The following is a 24,746-nucleotide window of genomic DNA, read 5'->3' on the forward strand; positions in this document are numbered from 1 at the left end:
AAAATTTTGACTCAATCCAAAAAACATGGTTTTCTTTTCACCTTTTCGCAAAAATAAAAGGAGTAACTTGTAATTTGCACCCCTAAGGTATGCATGCTTTTAGATTTATATTTTATTTTATGCTTTTTAATGATTTGTACCTTAATCTCTTTAATTACTAGCAAAATAGGAGTAACAAAAAGTACGTTTTTTCAATTATTTATTAAGGGACAAATAATTGAAAACACAATTAATATCTATTTACATAATCAAGAAAGTATTAATTATTTTCTTCCAAATTTACCTCTATTTAGATAAATAAATTTTTATATAATTAAGAAACTTTATTAAATAAGGGAGTATTTAATACCGAAGACCAGATCTTCAGGTAAATGATTTTTTGTTAGATACTAAATGTAAAATCATTAGTTAGGGTTGATCATGAGAATTCTCTTCGGTAGTGTATTTATGTTTTTTTCCCCAAATATAGAACCAGCTCACCTCTCATTCCTAACCGGGCACTCCTCAGCAATATAAAAACCGTGCAACTTCTTTAAATGCAAATCGCCAATAGAAGAAGAAAGCAACACCCTTTAAATCAAATTCCTTAAGCTATCTGTTTTATCTGTTGTATTTTTTTTTTCCTTAAAAAAAAGGCAGTGTTTGAGCCAACTTCATACAACCTCATAACTCTGTCCACCAAGACTACACGAAAACATTTCCTCATTTTATTGTAGATTAATGCAACTTATTTATTAATTCGGTCTTCTTCTTAGGAGCCGTTTGGATATGATTTCATCTCATGAGATGGAATCATGTTTGGACATGCAATTTAGACTGCTTAAGTTGCAGTTTTTTTATAAACATAAAAACCTCACAAGTTGTGAAAACCATCAAAAAAATTTCAATTCTTATACAATCTTACCAAATGAGTAAATCATAGTTCATAATAAAATTAATACGCTACTAAAAGGCCTTTCTAAAAAATACAACATCAATTGATCAAACTTTAGTTCGGTAAAAAGGAAAACTTAACATGAATAGTAATGTAACTACTCTTTAATATAACCCTCCCACATGGTAAACATGATTGGTAAATATATTTTAATAACTTGCGGATTAATATTTAATACAAATGGTTGGTAAACATGATTGGTAAATATATCTACCAACTTATGGGTCTTTTTTTACAAAATATAAACGTATGGGTCAAATTTTACATTTACATTTTTTGAAATCATGATTGCAAATCCCAAATCATGCCCTTTTGGATGATTTGAGATTCATCTCATGAGATGAAATTAGAGATGAAATCGCATGTCCAAACGTCTACTTAATATCTCCACTTCTAGTTTTTTCAATGCAACAAATATGGATCATCAATTATATGAATATGGTTTCCTCTCCGTTTTACTTTAGTGTTCGTTATTTCAATATTGTTCTTTACATTTCTCGCATTACTATAAGCTTCATTTGTAATCGTGGAGTCACTACAAGAAATAAGCTAAATTGTGGCGGCTTATTTGTGGGGTTATAAGAAACCCCGCTATTAGATTATTTTTTGGCGTTGATTTTTTTTTTTTTTTTTTTTTTTTTGGGATACTAGTGTAAAGTCATTAATTAGGGTAGATTATGAAAGTTCCTTTTATCTGTAGTCCATTTAAATGTTTTTACCCAAATCAGGCACTCCAACATTCAGATCGTAGCAGTGCAAAAGAAGAAAAACCCTAGCATTCAAATCAAAGCTCCAAAGATGACACTTAAGAAGAAGAAATCAGTACCTTCCAATCAAAGACGCAAAGGTTATCTTTTTCTTTCTGTTTTGTGTGTTAATTTTTTTAACAACGGCTGTATTTGAGCTCATTTCATACAATTTGAAATGCCGGAGAAATAGTTGTGGAGCCGTCAAAGAAGAGAAAGCTTATGGATGTTGTTGATCAAGTGAGTTAAAGGTGTACTAATTGAGTATATTTATCGGGGATTGTTGTTGGTTGGACTTTTAGATTCCATGTATGTTTGTTCCTATGGCTAAAGAGGTGTCTTTCCCTGTTTAATTTATTTAAATTTTTAAAAATGTTCTAGACCTACAGTGTGTTTGGTATGAAAGGACACATTCCAGAATTGGGTGTGTTTTTCGGAAATGTTTTCCCATTTTCCCTTGTTTTGTTGCACTAAATATCTTGAGAAATATTTTCCTAAAGAATTTTTTCCTCAAAATAGAACATGTGTTTCCTTAACAAAGTTGTGGGAAAACATTTTGCGGATCAATAAAAACACACCAATACCTTCCCAATCCACCCCCTACCTACCTACCTACCCACCCATATAGCATACCCCACCTACCTACCCCTAACCTACCCCACCCCACCATCGAAGTTGCACTTTGAATTCAAAACCTCAGTCTTTTGCTTTGAATATATTCATATGCTTTTAAAATGACATCTTCCAAATCTGTGTATCAAACACAAGAAAATGAGTAGGAAAATCACTTATTTTTCGGAAAATGTTTTCTTGACAAACGTTTTCCGTCATACCAAACATACCCAGAATATTTTTCAATTTTTCCATGTTTGGTAAGACACAAGTTTCTTAAAAATGTGTAAAAAAAAATTAAAAAAAAAACTTACGTAACGGAAGTAGGGAAAACAAGTTTCATAAATGACATTCCAAGTCCGTTGTCTCCACCCAACCCAACACCCTTAATCCCCACCCCTTGACCATCCCATCCCCAAATCCCCACTCGCCACACATCCACTCCATAGTGTTTTTCTAGTTTATATATGATTGCTCTTGGGAAATTTTTTCTTTACTTACTTACCAAATACCAAAAAATTAATAAGAAACCCACTTTTTTTTCGAAAAATATTTTTTAGGAAAACATTTTCCTTCATACCGAACACGCCCCTAGCGAAAATTTTTACCTCAAAGGGGGTGCATCGTTACCAAGCATCAATGATTTCAATAATAAAAATGTCAAAGTCACTCTGGAAAACAATGTGAAGCAACAAATTTATGCCTTTTACATCAGTTTATGCCTTCACTGAGGCATCAAACATGTTGCAAATGCTTAAAGTACTTAGCTCATCTGTTGCCCTTTCTTGTTGACGCGTCCAAGTGCCTAGGAATTTTTCTCCACTTAGAAATTTCTAAATTTTGTTTATTTGTTTATTTATTAATAGTAGATAGAGATAATCAGAAACTTCCAGGTTTATCTTTTCTGAACTCTTAGTTGAAATTGTATAACATTTGAATATTTAAATAACAAGTATCTGATAGCACTTTCTTATCCTATCTAGGCCATGGAATGTCACTCTAAAGAGTATATACTTTTAGATATCCTGAAGAGGTTACCCGTGCGATCTCTACTTCGGTTCAAATGTGTTTCGAGATTTTGGAAAACATTGATCGATGAGCCGTACTTTAGGACGAAGCATCTCAATCGTGCCAAGAATGACCAAAATTCCCAGAATTTTCTCATTTACCAATTGCTCCCTGAGGAAGGTATATCTTCATGTATTGTTGTTCTTTATCGTCGGTTCAACTGGTTGAGGATGTACGGAAACTAGATTGTCCTTTAGTTTCTGAACCTTGGGATTTCATAGTCTATTGTCATTGCGATGGCTTGTTTATTATTAGGGTTTATGATAATATTGTTGAGCGCCGAATACTTTTGCTATGGAACCCCTCCACGGGAGAATCAACTGTACTTCCCACTCCAAAATTTCCAGTGGAGAGATTTTCTTGTTTGGGATTGAGTTATGACTCAACTAGTGGTGATTATAAGATTCTTAAGATTGATGAGAACGAAGGCGGTCGCAAAGAACCTGGTAAAATTCTCGCATTGAAAAGTGGTTCCTGGAAAACAATTGATGAACATCCTATCTCCTTTGCAATGTGTTTGATGGTATGCATTCTTTGGCATTGGTACGTGGGGAATTTCATTGGGTCGGTATTTCAAGAAATTACTTGAAATATTCAATGGTTTCATTTAATATTTCACATGAAGTGTATGAAGAGATACCATTGCCACAACAAATATGCTTGCTAAGAGATACCATTGATAATATTGGCATTTCGGTATTGATGGAATGAGTTGTGCTTATTCTAATATGTATAATCAGGGGAACCGAACTTTTAGGTTATGGATAATGAAAGACTATATGGTTTCAAGGAATCTTGGAATGAAGTATTTACCATAGCAGCTCCCGATATCTCTATGGCCGCACCAAAATATAAGTTTGCAGATGGTGAAGTGTTATTCTGGTGCTTGCAACATGGGAAGATTGTATTTAGGACACAAAGAGGACGTTCTAAATTGTGGCCTCGAGGTCTCACTCAGGATGGATTTACTTTTACAGAGAGCTTGATCTCTCCAAAATTACTTACCTAGTATTCGTTTATGTATGATTAAGGCACTTTTTCATTTCCAGTTTTCATGCATGTTACAACCTCTTATTTTTATTTGTTTATTTGTCGGTCGCAAACCTTGTGGTTTCAAATTATATTTACCAAAGCTTGTTTATTTCATGTTATCAGGAAAAGAACATGAGCCATTTAATTTCTTTTCTAAGAAAGTAGTGGTTACCCCCCACCTCCTTCTCTTTTACATGTTATTTCTTGTCTAGTCTTTTAATTTACACTAATTGATACGAGCAATACATTGTATATTACTTAGTTGTATATCAGTGGAACTGTGGAACAGTTGGATTGATAATTAATACTTTGAATTAATTAACTCATGATTGGTCTTTTAAGTTGTGAGTTCTATTTAAGAGTAATGGTCTCTTCGGTGTAGTTGTATGTTTAAGGGTTTGTAGCATGTTCACATGTAGTAAGAAGATTTATAGAAAGGTTTCAATGGGAATGAATATCAGCTAATATCAACTAGTTGGAGTATGTTTTATTGATTTACTAAGTTTACTTTGGTCCGATGCTTTTATAGGAGTCTTTCGGCTTTGTCAAATATTTATTGGTCAATTAACAAACGGAAAACCTCTAATACTATATTTACTCTTATACACACACATACACAGAATCCCAGTAACCTTATATTTCCATTTAAACTATCTCATGCCATAATTATATCAAGTAAAAATTAAAGCAAGAAAATTAATTGAAGTAGTATAAATAATTATTTTTTTGCACGTGTTATTAGGGGCTTATTATGTTAATAAGTTAACCACGTAAAACTATGTGATCTCCTTTGATATATGCATTAATCTCAATAAGCCGTAAAACTTCATGCATGGTCCAACTGAGGTTGATGTTATAATTAAAGGAGGTTGCATACTTTATGTGGTTTAACTTCTTTACGTTATAGGTGCTTAAGAAAATAATCTTAAGCTTTTCAAAACCCAAATTTGAGTCAGAGTGTGTAATAAGAATACTTTACCATATGTTTAGGTGCTCGATTACATGTCGTAATTAAAGTGCGTAAATAAAATTTATAGCAAGTTTAAGGGGTTGTCGATCCATTCTGCCATAAAAAATAAAAAAAAAAGCATTAGAACCAGTCTCTCTATCATTTCGAACCGTGCACTCCTCGACATTAATTTGACGAGCACAAGTTACACGTTATTTTACAGCGCGCTAGCCAAAGATATTATAATATGGTTATGGTCTCTACAGGGATTGGCACAAACAATTACTCAACAAAACTTGCTCAGTATTATTTAGGAAAATAAATCTCGAAGTTGTTATGCTTATAAATAACGATTAACAGCTAAAAAACGTGAGTAAAGGGCAATTGATACGAGAGCACGAAAAGCCTAAGCGGCAAATAAGGAGCATCTCTGAGGTTTGCACTCTAGTGTAGGGTCTAGAACTATCTCCCATGGCTCCAGCTAAAGATTTTGCCAAAAAAGGTGACCTCAAAGCCCAAGCCGTCAAGCTTGGAAAAGCTGTGAAATCAGGATCAACCTTTAAGAAGGCGTCAAAAAAGATACGAACAAAAGTTACATTTCATCGGCCTAAGCCATTGAAGAAGAATAGAAATCCCAAGTATCCTAGGATTAGTGCACCTGGAAGGAACAGACTTGATCAATACCAGGTTCTCCAATATCCTCTCACCACCGAGTCTGCAATGAAGAAGATTGAGGACAATAATACACTTGTTTTTACTATTGACATCAGGCCTGATGGAACAAAGGAGGCCTACGTGAGGTTGACACCCGACTATGATGCTTTGGACGTTGCAAACAAAATTGGAATCATCTAAATGGGTTAAAATAGTTTGTATTTTTGGATATGAGAATTTGGAACTTTTGAACTGAAGTACCCAATCTTATTCAATAAAAAAAAAAAAAAGATAACGAGAGCACGATTACTATCAAGATAATAATTAAGGGTAATAGACATGACAGGCGTAAGACGATACTCATGATATGATTCTGTTCAAGATATTCCACTTCTAAATTCCTGTTTATTCTCTCGAATTCGATAGTTAATTAGAGTATTCCTGAGATTTAGATTCATCTTCCAATTAAATCTAAACTTTATTGAATAAACTAATAGCAGCCCAGTGAACACGTATGCAAGAACATGATTAGGGTTTGGTCTTTGAGGGAAAACGTCTTTCAAATATTTTTCCTCTTGTTCTATCACTGAATTCAAATAGCTTTTTCGATTACTAGACGAGATAATCAAAGAAGATAATGCAGAGATACTCGCTACAATATTCCTCTTTCGCTAAAACAAATAGTGAACAAATCCGCAACTTAATTCAACTCCATAAATGTATTCAAGCATGAAAGATAGAATTAAAATACAGAATTAATTATCTAACACCAAGCCTGTCAAAACTCTATAAGAAAATTACTTCCATATTGAATCGAATAGTGATGGAAAGTAACGAATTCGGGTATCAAATCCTCTTCTATGCTCATCCAATGCTCTATAGGTCAAAAATCCCTTTGAAATGTATTTTGGTCGATTTATACCAAGTACAAAAGATCCCAGATCAAATTAAAATACCCTAGGCATATTTTGGTTGCACATTGGCCTGGCACGATGCACCCCGTGCTAGGCATGTTTTTTCGGCATCTTTGATTTCTCGGCAGTCTTTGCATCCTACTGGCGGGTGCAGGGCATCGTGCCAAGCCATTTTTCCAGTGTCGTCTGTTTTCTTCATTTTTTTCACATGTATACTCGGTCCTTGAATCCCGAACTCGATCTAGATTGATTTGTTGGACTTCTACTCAGAGATCCAAGTGCCAAAACCTCTATTTAAGATTCAAAAGTGCTAGTTTGTTCAGAAACAAGTCCGACACAAGAAAGCACACATAATAAGTATAAATATTACATTATGGCTCAAACAGGATTAAAGTTTAGTCAACAAAAGGTGAAATATAGCTAAAAACTCGTGTTTATAACCAATCATCAACACCCCAACTTTGTCATCAAACTACAAACTGCACTCTATGAATTGACGACCTTTTTGCACTACTCTCCCTAACTTTGTCCTACCAGGAATTTTAAAACAAATATAGCAGCCGTCCGTAATCACCTAACCTCAGGACTCAACTCAAAAGCACCAACAGTTTTTTTCACACCTCGCTCATTTACTCCATCAGAGAAGCCAAGGAATATCACTTACCCTTCACAAATCATGTGTCCCTCACATAAATAACATAGAATAGTCTCACACCCGTAAAATTCAAGAATAATCAGGGACTCAAGAAAATGGACGGTCAAATCCCAAAGGTGCGAATCTTGTATTATGCAAGAAATGTGGTGAATATGATATGCTTGTTGTCAAAAAAAAAAAAATGATATACCGGAAAAAGTGTAGTTTCATGGTAGATACAGACAACTTGTGAAGATATTTGGAAGCTAATGAGTTTCTCTGAAAGATGTACATTTTGTACATATTCCTACATCATGGAATGAGTTAAACTAATTAATATCCAGCGACGGTGTAAATTTTTTTTACATGGTCAAGTATTGTTACAGGTAACTTCTCGAGTATTTATTCCTTTTTTTTTTTAATATTTCAATTAAAAATATGGAACATAGTACTTAGTGGAAGGAAAGTTGGACTCTACTGTTATTCTACTCAAATGAAGACCTTATTTACCAAAAAATACGAAGGATTCCACGTCCTCTTGTTTTCATCCATCATTAGTCGGTTTATGTATTCTGTTTCTTCCTAACACCAATTAAACAATCAGCACCATAGACCATTGGAGCAATCACCAACTCTATTATACGAAAACTCTTCATTTTTCTTTTTCAGATTTAGGATATGGGGAAGTTTTATGGTGGAATTGTTGATTTTTAGAGTGGAGAAATTTTATGAAGCAGCTAATATAATATGTGCATTGATATTTGATTCTTTATACTCCGATGACCTTGTTTCGTCTCACTTTTGAAACTAATTGTTAGAAGTTTTATGATTAAAAATGCGAAAATGCATAAGTACCCCCGAACTATACCCGAAATTCCAACAACACACTTTACCTTTACATGGGTCCCATTACGATATTTTGCTTTTAGTAGCGATTAAAATTGTAATTAAACTTTTTGAGTTCAAATGATTACGAATATCTAAAATAATTTCTCCCAGAACCAAATATAATAATTCTCCACTCGGGTAAATCAGCGAGAGATCCTGTGATTTAGATCTAATGAATGTATAATACGAGTTAAAATTGGCAGAGAGAGAATATTAGTGAAGACATGAAAAGTGTTTAAAAAATTATAGCTCCAGTTCCAGGGGAATCAACAAAGGCCGAGAGCGCTATGTTTGTTTTGCTATTGCAAATGAGGGTCTTGGTAACGTTGAAGTTCTTCGGTTTTTAGAACAATTGAGGGATGAGTACGAGGGTCTTGGTAACGTTGAAGTTCTTCGCGGTTGAGGGATGAGTACTCATCCCTCAATTGTTCTAAAAACCGAAGAACTTCAACATTACCAAGACCCTCATCTGAAATAGCAAAACAAACATAGCCCTCTCAGCCTTTGTTGATTCCCCCGAAACTGGAGCTATAATTTTTTTAAACCCTCTTCATGTCTTCCCTAATATTCTCTCTCTGCCAATTCTAACTCCTATTATACATTCATTAGATCTAAATCGCAAGATCTCTCGCTGATTTACCCAAGTGGAGAATTATTATATTTGGTTCTGGGAGAAATTATTTTAGATATTCATAATCGTTTGAACTCAAAAGGTTTAAATACAATTTTAATCACTACTAAAAGCAAAATACCATGATAGTACCCATGTAAAGGTAAAGTGTATTGATAGAACTTCGGGTATAATTTAGGGAGTACTTATGCCTTTTCTGCATTTTTAATCATAAAACTTCTAATAATTAATTTCAAAAGTGAGACGAAACAAGGTCTTCGGAATATGAAGAATCAAATATCAATGCACATGTTATATTAGCTGCTTCATAAGAGTTCTCTACTCTTAAAATCAACGATTCCACCGTAAAACTTCCCCATCTACTAAATCTGAAAAAGAAAAATGAAGAGTTTTCACATAATAGAGTTGGTGATTGCTCCAATGGTGTATGATGCTGGTTGTTTAATTGGTGTTAGGAAGAAATAGTATACATAAATCGAATAATGATGGATGAAAACAAGAGGACATGGATTATACTTGCCAACTGAGGTCAAGCTTGGAGGTCATACTTGCCAACTGAGGTCAAGCTTGAGGACCTGCTTGTGTATTATGCCTTGACAAAATGTTACACTACAATTGCATTATATTATTAATCTGGCAATATTTTTCTTTTAGTAGCCATTAAAATTGTATCCAAACTTTTTGAGTTCAAACGATTATGAATATCTAAAATAATTTCTCCCAGAAACCAAATATAATAATTCTCCACTTGGGTAAATAAGCGAGAGATCCTGCAATTTGGATCTAATGAATGTATAGTAAGAGGAGTTAGAATTGGCAGAGAGAGATTATTAGGGAAGACAAGACGAGTGTTTTAAAAACAAAAAGGCAAAAAAGAAAAAAAAAATGAAATTTTAGGATGGATAATCGGCTATTGCCAGTCATTGCAACATGAACGTGTAGAAAAGTTTGCACTGTCAGAAGATACTAGTTAAGCTCGGATTTCATTGTCGTTATACTAACATGAAATATCCACAACAATTATGCCTTTCCGAACATAAAAGCAGTCAAAATTATATACATAATCATATAAAGGATTTTCATCAAATATAGCATGAATTTTTCCACTTATTAAATTAATTATGTGTGTTTAATTTTAAAATGTATTCTAGTAGAATTTAAAACCTGTTAAATTAGTAGATTTTAATTAAAAATATATGCTATTTCACTTAATATAGCATGCTTTTTAATGACTTGCACCCTAATCGCTTTAATTTGCAAAATAGGAGTAACAAAAAGTACATTTTTCAATTATTTATTAATGGACAAAATAGGGAAAAACATAATTAATATTCATTTACATAATCAAGAAGGTATTAATTGTTTTTTTTCCAAATATATCTCTAAGTAGATAAATGAATTTCTTATGTGATCAAGAAACTTTATTAAATAAGGAACTATTTAATACCGAAGACCATATTTTAAGGAAAATGATTTATTGTTGGATACTAAATGTAAAATCATTAACTAAGGTAGATTATGAAAATTTCTCTTATTGGTAGTGCATTTATGTTTTCTCCTCAAAATAAATAGAACTAGCCCATCTCCTCAGCTATATAAAGAAGCTCCAAAGTTGATACAAAATGCAAATCGCCAATAGAAAGAGGAATACCTCCCAAATCAAATTACCTAAGGTATCCATTTTTTTCTATTGTATGTGTGTGTGTGTTGTGTTTTTTAACAACGACAGTGTTTGAACCAACTTCATACATGTTTGAACCAACTTCATACAACCTCCTAACTCTGCCCACCAAAACACATCCTCTTTTATTGTAGATTAGTGCAGCATATTCATTAATTCAGTGTTCTTCTTAATATCTCCATTTTTAGTTTTCTCAATACTACAAATACGGTTCATCAATAATATGAATATGTTTTCTTCTCCTTTTTACTTTAGTGTTCGTTATTTCAATATTATTTTTTACATTTCTTGCATCGCTATAGGCTCATTTTGTAATCTATCGTGGAGTCACTATAAGCTAAATTGTGGCGGCTTATTTGTGGGGGTTATAAGAACCCCGACTATTAGATTAATTTTTTGGCGTTTATTCAAACTTTGCTATATGGTTCTTTTTGTGACGGTTAACTTTTTGTTGGATACTAGTGTGAAATTATTAATTATGGTAGATTATGAACAATCCTTTTATTTTTAGTGTATATATTTGTTTTTTCCCAAACGAACTCCAACATTCAAATCGTAGCAAAGCAGAAGCGGAGAAACTCCACCACTCAAATTGAAGCTCCAAAGATGACACAAAAGAAGAAGAAATCAGTACCTTCCAAACATATTCACAAAGGTATCTTCTTCTTCTTCTTTTTTTTTTTTTTTTTGTGTGTGTATGTGTGAATTTTTTAATTACGGTTGTATTTGAGCTGATTTCATACAATTTTCAATTCAGGAAAAGGAGTTACGGAGCCATCAAAGGAAGCAAAGCTTATGGACGTTGTTGATCAGGTGAGTTTAGGGTGTACTAATTCAGTTTATTTATCGGGGGTTGTTGTCCGTTAGACTTTGATTCTATGTGTGTTTTTTGCTATGGTTAAATAGGTGTCTTTCCCAATTTAAGTTACTTAAAGGGATAAGGCACCGTTTACCCGAATTTTCTAAACCTTCTTTCAATGTTTAAACTTATTTAAAACGGAATAATTACCCCTAAACGCTGCCCACTGTGACATACACTCTCCTTGCCACATGTGTATTTATTTTTTTTCTTCTTTTTTTAATTTTTTCACTTACGTGTCAATTTTTTTAAAATAAAAATAAAAAACTGAATTTTCATTAAAAAAAAGAGTTTTAAAACCCGTCTTTTTTTTTTTAATTTGAAAATTTGATTTTTTTTTAAACCCATTTTAAAAAAAAAAAAAAACATGGATTAAAAACTCGAATTTTCTTTTAAAAAAAGGATTTTTAAAACCCTTTTAAAAAAAAAATTTGAAAATTTGTTTTTTTTTTTTAAAACCCGTTTTTGAAAAAGAAAAAAAAAAAGCTAAAATGATTTTTTTTTAAATATGGAAAAATGGATTTGTTAAAAATATGGAAAACTTGATTATTTTTTTAAAATGTCTTAAAAAATCTTGATTTTCATGATTTCATTTTCTTAGGACACTTTTATTTTCAAATAAAATCCGGAAAAGTGTTTTTTCTTGCCAAAATGTGAAAAAAAATGAATTTTTATAAAATTTTGAAAAAATTAATTATTTTCTTAACATGTGGAAAACCCGTTTTTAAAAACTAAATGTGGAAGACTAGATTTATTTTCAAATTTTTAAGAAGATGCATTTTTAAGAAAAAAAAAAAAAATAAGTTTTCCCCTTTTTTATGTTTCTGCTCTCTCAAAGAGAGTGAAACACACTTTTGTTACAAATTTGGGGGTAAATTATTCCGTTTTAAATAAGTTAAAAGTGAAAGGTAAGGTGTGTCGTAGCAAATTCGGGTATAGTTCAGGGGGGTAATGGTGCCTTATCCCTTACTTAAATTTTTAAAAATGTTTTAGACCTAGGGTGTGTTTGGTATGGAGGAAAACATTTTTCAGAAAGGGTATGTTTGGTATGATGGAAAATGTTTCCTAAAAAATGTTTTTCTATATATTTTCAAAAATGTTCTCCTATGGAAAATGTTTTCTTCAAAATAGCAAAAAAAAAATGTTTTCCTTAAAAATTTGAGGGAAATGCTCTTAAAATAACATTTTCAACTTGCGTACCAAACACAAGAAAATAAATAAAAAACTCAATTAGTTTCATGGAAAATATTTTTCGTGGGAAATCATTTTCCATAATACGAAACACACCCAAAATGTTTTCCAAATTTCTCATGTTAATGAGTGAAATAACTTACCTAATAAAAGTAGGGAAAACATGTTTTATAGGTGACATTCCAAATTTATCGTCTCCTCCCCACCCACCCAATGCCCCAACCCCTACCTCTTGACCATCCCACCCCCAAACCCCCCACTTGCCACCCATCCACTTCCATAGTGTTTTGATAGATTACATAAAATTGCTCTTGGGATAATTTTTCTTTGTTTACTTATCAAACACTAAAAAATAAGTAAGAAAACCACTTTTTTTAATTAAAAAAAAAAATCTAGGAAAAAGATTTCCTTCATGCCAAACACTCCTCTAGTGGAAAATTTTAGCTCAATTGGGGTGCATCGTTACCAAGCATCAATGGTTTCAATGATAAGAATGTCAAAGTCACTCTACAAAACAATGTGAGGCTCATCTGCTGCTCTCTCTTGTTGCCACTGCCAAGTGCCTAGGATTTTTTTCTCCACTTGAAATTTTCTAAATTGTAATATTTGTTTGTTAATAGTAGATAGAGGTAATCAAGAAATTTCCAGGTTTATCTTTTCTGAACTCATGGTTGAAATTGTATAACATTTGAATACTTTAAAAAAGAAGTATCTCATAGCATTTTCTTGTCCTATCTAGGCCATGAAAGTTCACTTTAAAGAGGAAATACTTATGGATATCCTCACGAGATTACCTGTGCGGTCTCTTCTTCGGTTCAAATGTGTTTCAAGGTTTTGGAAAACATTGATCAAAAGGAGCCGTACTTTAGGATGAAGCATCTCAATCGTTCCAAGAATGACCAAAATTCCCAAAAATTTCTCATTTGCCATCTGCTCCTTGAGGAAGGTATATTTTCCATGTATTGTTGTCCTTTATCGTCGGTTCAACTGGTTGAGGATGTACAGAAACTGGATTTCCCATTAGTTTCTGAACCACGGTATTGCACAATCGGTTGTCACTGCGATGGCTTGTTTATTATTAGGGTTTATGATAATGTTGTTGAGCGCCGCATACTTTTGCTATGGAACCCCTCCACGGGAGAATCAATTGTAGTTCCTGCTCCAAAATTTCCAGTGGAAGGATTTTCTTGTTTGGGATTGAGTTATGACTCAATTAGTGGTGACTATATGATCCTTAAAATTAACGAGACCGGAGACAAAGGGTCACAAAGTACCTGGTGAAATACTCGCGCTGAAAAGTGGTTCCTGGAGAGTAATCGATGAAGATCCTGGTCTCATTCGCAATGTGGTGTCTGGTATGCATTCTTTGGCATTTGTGCACGGGGCATTTCATTGGGTCGGTATTTCAGGAAATTCCTTGAAATATTCAATGGTTTCATTTAATATTTCGCGTGATGTGTATGGAGAGATACCATTGCCAGAGCAAATATGCATGATAAGAGATGTCATTAATATTGGCATTTCGGTATTGGATGGAATGATTTGTGCTTATTCTAATATGGATCATCAAGGGAACGACACTTTTAGGTTATGGGTAATGAAAGACTATGGTCTCACGGAATCTTGGAATGAAGTATTTACTATAGCAGATCCCTATATTTCTATGGCCACACCGAAATATAAGTTTGCAGATGGTGAAGTGTTATTCTGGTGCTTACAACGTGGGGATAGTGTATTTAGGACACAAAGAGAACGCTCTAAATTATGGCCTCGAGGTGTCTTTCAGAATGGATTCGCTTTTACAGAGAGCTTGATCTCTCCAAAATTACTTACTTAGTATTTGCTTATGCACGATCGATGCAGTTTTTCATTTTCCGGTTATCATGTTACAACCTCTTGTTTTATTAGTTTATCTATAGCCCGCATACTTTTTGGTTTCAGATTATATTACCAAAGCTTGCTTATTTCATGTTGCCAGGAAAAGAACACGATTCTTTCCTAAGAAAGAAGTGGTTATCTCCCCCACCCCTCTCTCTTTTACATGGTATTGCTTGTCTAGTCTTTTATACTAATTGATGCGAGTACTACACTGTTTATTACTCACTGCCACAGTACTACCTCCATTGGTTTAACAACTTCAAGAAGTGATGGATCAACTATCTTTTGACTTCTCTTTGTAAAGCAATAAACGGTAACTACAATGGTTTTTTGTAAAATTCATAGCCTTCTCCATCTATAATTATGTATTGCGCATGTAACAAGATTATATGATCATCACTTAATATCTAAATTGTGCATTGGAATGTGAAACTTGGATCAAAGTGTGCTTAAATGTTGTATAGAACGATCGACCACCCACATTACTATAACTAACAAGCATGCACGACTTCCCTTTAATAGCTATATTTTCCAATAGAAAGTGTATGTGCATAGATAGTAAATCCGTTGCACTTTCAATTAAAATTAATATAGTATTCTTTCAAAGTTAAGCGTTTTCTTGGAAATTTCTTCGCCCAATTCATAGTGCCAAATCGCATCAACTTTCGCAAAAACATAAATCAATCAATCAATAGAGGAGAAGAATTCCGCGCATCTGCCACGCCATTTCGAACAAAACATTTAAGATTTTCAAATCCAATAGCAGCAAAGGCAGAGAAGAAATCAGTAGAGGAGAAGAAGTTTAAGTTTATCATCTGCATTTGTTCCGTCATCTGCATATCCCCAAACATTTTCAAGTACGGTTATATTAAGTGCATTTATGAGAGAGGTTTGTTTGAATAATACAGTAACAGTGTGAAGAATTTTTCTATTATAAGTGCATTTTAACCCATGATAACAAGTAGTTTACTGCATTAGCTTACCAAATTAGAATTACTAATAAGGAAGATGTTGAACAAATAGTGAGTATTTCTGCAACTAAGATACTTTAAATTGTTTAGTGTTTCTATTGCCTTTCATACTATGGATTGGATTTAACTTATATACAATGGATAGTGTATTCAATTTTTGTAATACTTCAATCTGCTTCTTCAAGTAGTTGAACCTTTTATATGCTGAAAGATTAAATTGACTGCACCGCGCGAGGTCGCATCCTATATCTTCTTTTGAGTTTTATCCTGTAACCTTGACAAACAGTTTGGGCCAACGCCTCTTGGCTCTTTTTTGACAAAAGCATTTGAAAATAGGAGTACTAATTTTTAGATATGTATTGGCCAACTTCATGCCCCAATATTATAGAATAGATGTGTTTTTCTCCTACCGTTGTATGTAATTTTTTAATGAGTACAGCTTCAAGTACCAACTAATGTAAATAAAATTTGTTCTTTCATATACCTGCTTACAATATTTCTTGAATCTACTTATCTTCCTATTCTAGACAGTTAAGCTTTGATTTTTGGCCTCATTTTCCACTGTGTAATCTTAGATGCATCAAACATGGTTCACCAACAAAGCTTGAAGTACGAGAGATTCAATTTTTCATCCTTCTAAAATCTGGTGAATTTTTATATTTGTTTTCAATAGATCAATAATCTTTCAAGAAAGTTGCATATAGGATCAGCAAGCCACTGATCAGCCTTGATAGAAAGGTTTATGTGCGTTCAATAAATTACTTTTTGCAGGATCGGCAAGCCACTAATCAGTGATGATGGAAAGATTTATGTGCGTTCAATAAAGAACTTTTTCTCCTTTGAAAGAAATGGTTCTGTCGCGTGGATGTTATCTCTCAATCATAAATGCAGCCCAATTATAGCTGTAGTTCCAGGGGAATCAACAAAGGATGAGTCTTCCACATTTTTCTCATTCGTAAGCTATGTCTTTTTATATTATCATCCTCATTCTTCCCTAGTTTATTAGTTGTGTATGTGCATATGCTTCATTTGAATTTTTTACTATGCATATGCTTCATTTGAATTTTTTACTTACTTTTCTCGATCATTTTTGCTTTTCTAACTTTGGCTTTAAGCAGCTTTTTGAAAATAAGTGCAGAATAATAGGGTAACACAATATAAATCTTTTTTCATCAGCGAGATTGCAGCTTACTTTACAATTGTTGTTATGTAATTTTGGTTCTTTTTGGTTATATTGATACGGAGATTATTCATGAGATATTGAATTTTTTTGACGACGGTAAGTACTTATCTCTTTTCCTCTCACTGCTTCTATTAGAATTTGCTCATCAATATTGAAGAGAAATTGCATTATTTGTTGTTATTTTACTTTTTTGTTCAATTTTATTGGTCCACTTTGAATAAAATTATGTTCTGCTATGTGATGTGATGATTTCACAATAGATATTATTTGATGATTTCTTTTTTCTTGCTATCTACATTAATCTCATTCCTCTTAAGACATATACTTCAGGAGAAGCAAGGGCAACAAGCAAAGAAGAAACAGACAAACCAAAGAGCTAACCTTCTCATCCTATGCTTTGTTAAAAAAAATTAGTTTACCTCAACCTATGTTATGAAAGTTATTTGTTCATAGCAATCTTCCGTCTTAGTTTATTCGAAGTAAACTATCTCCTTATATACTTCAAAGTTGCAAGATTTAAACATAGATGCAATATGGATCAACGATCTAAAAAAGTGAAAGGACATCTTGGATCCATAAACTATGCACACCAACTGCTTTGTTAGGTTCCTACTTGCTACTTTATGCACACTGAGGATAGTAGGAGGCACTTTGGTAACCTCTTAATCCTTAAAAGTGGAAGTGATTTAAATTAGAAACTTCATGGGTTTATTTGAGGTGTTAGCTATTCTACAACTTCCAGCATATATACCTTCTGTTAAGCTCTTGAAGAACTGACCCTCCTATGCCTATTCGGTCATCTTTCTTTCTAATAACTAAACAGCCAGAAGATATGTTTGTTCATATCCTCATTCCTTCCTGATTTTTTAGTTGTGTATGTGCATATGCTTCATCTGGAAATTTTTACTTATATTTCTTGATCATTTTTATTGAATAATTGATACCTTTATTGTACTGTTTAACAATTTAACAACAACAACAATAACAACACAACATATCCCGTATAATCCCACCAGGTTGGGTCTGGGGAGGATAGAGTGTACGCAGACCTTACCCCGGCCTTGAAAGGTAGAGAGGTTGTTTCCGATAGACCCTCAACTCAAGGTTTATGTTTTTTTTTTTCGCAAAAGAATAGTACTTAGGTAATGAACAGGTATGGCAGGCAAACCAAAATGCCAAGAGTTTTTCATGTTCTCCTGCAAGACAGAACACAGTGAGATTCAGCGATATCAATAGCTTAAATTTTCTTCACCACTTCACGAGAATTATATTTGAGTTTAACTTCTGCGTTTTGGTGTAAAGCGAGAGAAATCTTGATCCTTCCTTCGATGTTCTTTAAGCTTTTCTTTCACTTTTTTCCATTTTGCTTCTTCCTTCACACTTATCATATGAATTTTGACAAGCAAAAAGGCTGCTACAGTTTTGCACAGGAAAAAAAGCTGCAACAGGTTTGCTTCATCAAGTCCATGAGAAATTTCTAAACAGCTGGCTAGGAATACTGCTCCAACCCAAGTAAGTTAGGCGCCTTTCAAACACTTGAAAAGTTTTAGTTGGCTTATCTTTTTTACTGATTGTGCGGAGTAATGACAGAAGTTTCGAGGTGATTAGAATTAGGAGTTAAAATATGTGTTATGTTGATAAGAATACTCTCTCTCATTCATGATTACAAAAATGAAACAAATAGAGGAGCTAATGGCCTAAAGCCGATAATGTTCGTCGCTCCTTTTACAGTTTTTATGGCCTTGCCTGCCTTGTCTGCTAGAACTGATACCAATCTTACTATTAAATAGGAGTATAAGGTTAATTGGAATGATGAAGTCAAATTTTTAATTATCTAAGGTTCTGTTCAGGTTTAATTGAACTTTAGATAATAGTTTTCTCTTCAAATATTTGTTTCTACTTCAGTTACAGTGAGGAAGGAACAATTGATACTAACGAGTTATGACACAACTATCACTATTGTGGTATTGACTATTAAGTAAAACTTCACACAAAAATTGACAATTTAATTCAGACCTTTCTATTACTGTCTATCTTATGGTTGGTGAGCAGATTAACGTTTCTCCGAATTGCTCTTTTAACTATAACCACCGCGAATTTTGTAGTCCAGATTCGAAGTTGACACAAATCATGATATTTATTATCTGATTTCTTTCTGCTGCTGTCGTGTGTGTTTTTAAAGGTGGTCTGGTCTGCCCAGAGAAATTTCAATTTTTTGGGTTTTGGATTTTAGAACGACGACGTCAGGTGCTAATAACTGGGTCCAAATTTAATAATAATAAGAAAAAATCAGTATCTTCTCGTCAAATTTGCAAAGGTATCCCCTGTTTCTTTCTGATGCTGCTGCTTTTAATTTCATGGGTTGTGGATTTTAGAACGACTACTTCAAGTGCTAATAACTGCGATCTAAGTTTTATGACCCGGCAATGCGCCAACTTGACAAATAGTAGGAGACGGGATAGGACCCAATATCACATAGGATGGTGAAGATGTACTAACAGAGCGTGAATTATAGAGATTAGAGGAAGCACCACCAATACCTGACCAGTAAATGGCAACATTCAGTAACATCAATTTGGAATACATGTGTGTCAGCGTGGGAGCTACTAATAAGTACGATATCTTAAATGTTCGAACAAGTGCATTTTTCTTCATTTTTTATAACAAGTTTGGTTTTTCTCATTATGAAGTTCTGTTGAGTATAGATGTAATTAATAACTTGTCTAAGTTATTCTTTCTGGTTGAAAAATAAGACACAAATAGCCTTCTCTCTCCTCTCATCTTCTCTCTCCTCTCATATTTCTCCAACGGTAAGTACATCCCCCCTCCCCAACCCCCACCCCACCCACCCCCCAACCAAGCCACCCCAAACGGTCACCGGCGACCGGCGACGACGACCCGGCCGGATCTCTCTCTCTCTCCTCTGTTCTCTCTCCTCTTTCTTTCTTTCCTTCTTCCTTTTTTGTTTTTTTTTCTTTCTCTTTTCCTTTCTCTTCTATATCAAAGAAACCCTCCACCGTGTGTTCGCATAGGTATTCGAGTTTTCTGAACGTATTTCCGCGGCAAACAGAGACTTCTCGCGAACAAAGTGTTATTTACTTGGAGTTGGTACCTCCAATAGCCCATTTCTCTATGTCTTTTAGCCCTATAAATTTTGGCTCGCCCACCTAATTGAATACCTATTTCATCGCTTATAGACTATTGCTATCTTGTGCTTTATTATTGATCCTTCGTTTATCTTAGATTAACCTTTCACTAGCGTATATTTGCTTTATCGCTTTGGTGAGGGATGGTATCAGTAGGTCATGTTCTCGGTGGGATCTGGGGCTATGGTTGAGGGGCTAAGGGGCCCTAGGTTGAGAGTAGGGTCTTGGAATATTGGGACTTTATCGGAAAAGTTCATAGTTAGTTAAGATTCTTAAGAAGGAGGATTAATATAGCTTGCCCAAGAGACTAAATGGGTAGGACCTAAAGCTAAAGATGTGGACGGGTACAAGCTTTGGTTCTCGGGCAAGTCGAGGTATAGCAATGGGGTAGGGATCTTAGTAGATAGTGAGCTTAGAGACCAGGTGGTAGAGGTTAGAAGGATCAATGACAGGATGATGGCGATTAAGTTAGTCGTTAGAGGGTTCATCTTGAACATTATTAGTGCCTACGCGCCACAAGTGGGTTTGGACGAGGAGGTAAAAAGGCGCTTTTGGGAGGACTTGGACGAAGTGGTAGTAAGTATACCACCTATTGAGAAGTTATTCATATGAGGAGATTTCATCGTTAGCCAGAGTCTGCTTCGAGGGTTGTACGAGGTGTATGGAGGATTTGGCCTTCGGGGACAGAATGGAGGAGTCTCACTCCCGGATTTCGCAAAAGCTTTTGGATTGCGGTAGCCAACTCGAGTTTTCCGAAGAAGGAGCACTGGTAAACCCTTTCGTAGCTCGGTGGCTGTGACGCAAATAGACTTTTTGCTTCTTAGAAAAGATGATAAAGGCCTCTGTAAGGACTGCAAGGTCATACCGAGTGAGAATCTTACGACCCAACATAAGCTATTAGTGATGGATTTGGAGATAAGAAGGAAGAAGAAGAAGAAGAAGAAGAAGAGGGTCGTGGATGACCGACCGAGGATTAGGTGGGGGAGTTTGACTCCGTCTAGTGCCCTAGAGATGGGGGAGAAGTTGATGGCTATGGGAGCGTGGGATAGTAGGGGGATGCGAGCAAAGTGTGGGATAGGACGACTAGTTGCAAATAGAGAGGTATCTGGGGTCTCTACGAGGCCGCGTGGGCGGGCAAAGGATTGGTGGTGGAATGGAGAAGTCGAGGGAAGGTAGAAGCAAAGAAGCATGCATATGGAAAATCAGATAGCAAAGATGATGAAGAGAGAGCGGATGAACAGGAAAAGTATAAGATGGCGAGAAGCTGAGGCGAAGGGTGCCGGCGGCAAAACGGGCAAACGCCTTTATGCGGAGACTAGAGGACCGAGGTGGGGATAAGAAGTATTTATGCTACGCGACTTGCATCAAGAGATCAAGGAAAAAGTGTTGGTACGAAACCCGCATTAGACGAGTACGGGCAACTTTCATGAACTCTGAACGAAAGAGGGGACGAGGAGACATTGTGTTGGGAGACTTGGAGCAATAGGCGTCGCGACTTTGGTTATTATAGGAGTATAAAGGTCGAGGAGGTGAAGGGGAGGTCGTTGTTCGTAGGATGCGCAGGGAAGAGCGGCACCGAAGATTCCCGGGAAATTTTGGAAGAATGCGGGCGTAGGCTTGGAGTGGCGATCGGGTTGTTTAATGTCATTTTCAAGACAACAAGATGCCGGAAGAACGGAGGTGGAGTACAATAATTCCCTGTACAAGAACAAGGAGGCATTCAAAGCCGCAACAACTATAGAGGTATCAAGTTCGCTAAGTCACACTATGAAAGTATGGGAAATGGTGGGTGGAAATGAGGGTGAGAGAGGCGTGTCTATTTCGTAGAATCGGTGATTCATGCCGGGGCGCTCGACTACGAAGCCATTCATATTGTAAGGAGATTGGTGGAGCAATATAGGGAGCGGAAAGAGGACTTGCACATGGTACTCATTGACCTAGAAAAGTGCTCACGGCAAAAAGTGTCGAAGAGAGGGTCCTAACATGGAGATGGTTGGAGGCTAAAGGTGTACCGCGGTGTACATTGAGCGATAAAGGACATGTATGACGGAGCTAAGACCGGTGGTAAGGGCGGTAGGAGGAGACCGAGCACTTCCCGGCAGTGATGGGATTGCATCAGGGATGAACTCTTAGTCCATTTTTATTTGCTTTAGTGATGGATGAATTGATGCAAAAAATTCAGGTGAGGTGCCATGGTGTATGCTTTTCGCGATGACATAGTCCCGATCGACAAGACCTCGTAGCGAGTTAACGCTAAGTCGGAGGGTTGGAGACAGACTCTGGAGTCTGAAGGGTTCAAACCGAGTAGGACCAAGACAGAGTACTGGGCACAAGTAGTACGGTGAAGCATCTCGAAGAGGCCGCGTGGAAGCGAGGTTTGGTATCCAGGTCATCCGGAAGAAAAGTAGATGTCAAGTATCTTGGGTCTATTATACGGGGAGATGGGGATATATCGACGACGATGTTTCACATCGTATTGGTGCGGGTGGATGAAATGGAGGCTCGCCTGGAGGCCGTGTGATAAGAAAGTGCCACCAAACTTAAAGGCAAGTTCTACAAAGTGGTGGTTAGGCACCGACTTTATTGTACGGAGCGGAGGTCCAATCAAAGAGATGTCACGTTCGGTAGAAAGTCGCGGAAACGTGAATGTCGCGGTGGATGTGTGGGCACACTGAGGATAATTAGGAATGAAGATATCCGAGACAAGGTGGGAGTGGCATCGGTGGAGGACAAGATGTGGGAAGAGAGGCTGAGATGGTTTGGGCATGTGAAGAGGAGAGACAGAGATGCTCCAGTGCGGAGGTGTGAGGGGTTGGCTACGGACGGTTTCAGGAGAGGTAAAGGGAGGCCGAAGAAGTATTGGGGAGAGGTGATTAGACAGATATGACACGGCCACCACCGAGGACAACCTTAAGTAGGACTCGATTAGGATAATAGGCTAGATGGCTTACCCTTTCACCATAGGAGTTGCGCTTTGCTCATTTGTTTATTGCCATTTGATTGCATTTGAACTTATATTTGTCGGCCGTGTACTTTGTTTATCTTATTTATCTATAGTAGTTAATGCTTTCTTTCTTCCGATCGTTCTTCCATGATTTTCTCGCTTTTTTATTCCTTGTTTTCATATTGTTTTCGGTATGCTTGGCCCTATCTCGACCTTTTGTCTTGTTTTCCTTGTTTTCTCTCTTTTTCTCTCTCTGAGCGAGGGTCTTTCAAAAATAGCCGCCCTACCTTTCAAAGTTAGGTCCGCGTACACTCTACCCTCCCCGCACTACACGGGATTATACCGGGCTTGTTGTTGTTGTTGTACTACTATATCGTTGATGTTGTATATCATATCTTACTAAATGTTTCTACAAAGTCGAGCATTTTGGACCTATTCTTTTACGGTTCACTTTTCTCTGTGGGTGCGAATGTTGAATTTTTTTTATTTTTTTTTTAAATTGAGTTAGTTAGATAAGATCTACATTTATCATTTTTAGGAACTTATATGTTTTTCATTAATATTTTAAAAAATTTTGTACTCATTAACGTGGGATACACACAAAAGCACGTGCCTAGCGACTAGTAATAATGAGAAGAAGAAATCAGTACCTTCCCATCAAATTTGCAAGGGTATCCCCTGTTAAAGAAAAAAAAAAGTGGTTTGCTCACCAAGGCCTCTATTTTGCTTGTACTTTATCGTCTATAAGAGTGGGCCTAACCGTAATTTTAAATTAAACTGCAAGGAATAGCGTTGTAGACTTGTAGAGCCTTCTAATAATAATACAGCGCAGATGGATATTGTTGATCCTCAGGTGAGTTCTTTCAACCATGCCTTCTGATGAGTTTATCATGGTTTTTTTGTTGGTTGGACTTAGATTCTAGGTGTTTTTACTATGGTAAAAATGTTCTTTCTATCACTTGGCCGTCTTTTCTAGGGGACCATGGGAATTCACTTCCAAGAGGAAATAATGATGGACATCCTTAGACAGTTACCTATGCCGTCTCTTCTCCGATTCAAATGTTTCTCAAAATTTTGGGACACATTAATCTCCGAGCTTTCCTTCAAGATGAAGCATCTAAATCATGTCAAGAATGACTTGAATTCCTAAAAATCTGTTGTTCGCCGTCTCTGCTTAGGCAAGAATGATATGTATAACTTCTATTGTTCTCCTTTATCGTTGGTTGATGATATACAACAACCAAACACAACTTTTTGGCGTTTATTTCAACCTTTGCTATATAATTCTTTGGGATAAGGTACCAGTACCGCCCTAAACTTTACCCAAAATTCCAGCGACACACTTTATCTTTACAGGGGATCCTGTTACTGCCTAAACTATTTTCTTCCGTAATTATTTGCACCTTAAGTGATGATGTGGACCCAAACCCCAATTACATGAGAAGTTGTGTGATACACGTGCTTCTTTATGAGCAGTGGGTCCCATCCCATTCATTTTCCCTTTAGCTTCTTTAGATGTTCATAATTAGCCAAAAATTTCTTCTATTTTTTCTTTTTACCTTTTGGATCCTTTACGAAAATAACCCCCAAACCTAAAATTCCTCCTTTTAAATATGGCCCGAAATCTGTTGAAATCCAAATAATTGGATACTGATTATTTGAAAACTGAACTTGCGTTATAACATGGCTCAAGGAAAAAAATGGAAATCATTGTTAGAGTTTGAAGCTTCGAAGAAGAAACTTGAAAATGGGTTTAGTTGATTCAAAAGACTTCTTTAAAGAAATTGGTGGTCGATTTGTTCACGGAGTTGTAGGAAATTGTATCTCAAAT

At 35.5% G+C, this 24,746-nt stretch overlaps 2 protein-coding genes across 2 annotated transcripts; both read left to right on the forward strand.

Annotated features, from left to right (window-relative positions):
- Positions 1–5,792: 5,792 nt before the first annotated feature.
- LOC132060589 (large ribosomal subunit protein uL23-like) lies at positions 5,793–6,240 on the forward strand. The gene has a single exon (XM_059453587.1). It carries the CDS (start codon positions 5,813–5,815, stop codon positions 6,194–6,196), a length of 384 nt encoding a protein of 127 aa, XP_059309570.1. The 5' UTR covers positions 5,793–5,812; the 3' UTR covers positions 6,197–6,240.
- Positions 6,241–11,349: 5,109 nt separating this feature from the next.
- Positions 11,350–14,630, forward strand: LOC132061051 (F-box/kelch-repeat protein At3g06240-like). The gene is made up of 4 exons (XM_059453929.1): positions 11,350–11,398; positions 11,501–11,556; positions 13,625–13,830; positions 14,042–14,630. Exons 1-4 carry the CDS (start codon positions 11,350–11,352, stop codon positions 14,628–14,630), a joined length of 900 nt encoding a protein of 299 aa, XP_059309912.1.
- The last annotated feature ends 10,116 nt before the right edge of the window (positions 14,631–24,746 follow it).

Source organism: Lycium ferocissimum, chromosome 6 (genome assembly GCF_029784015.1).
Source record: "Lycium ferocissimum isolate CSIRO_LF1 chromosome 6, AGI_CSIRO_Lferr_CH_V1, whole genome shotgun sequence".
In the NCBI taxonomy this organism is placed as follows: domain Eukaryota; kingdom Viridiplantae; phylum Streptophyta; class Magnoliopsida; order Solanales; family Solanaceae; genus Lycium; species Lycium ferocissimum.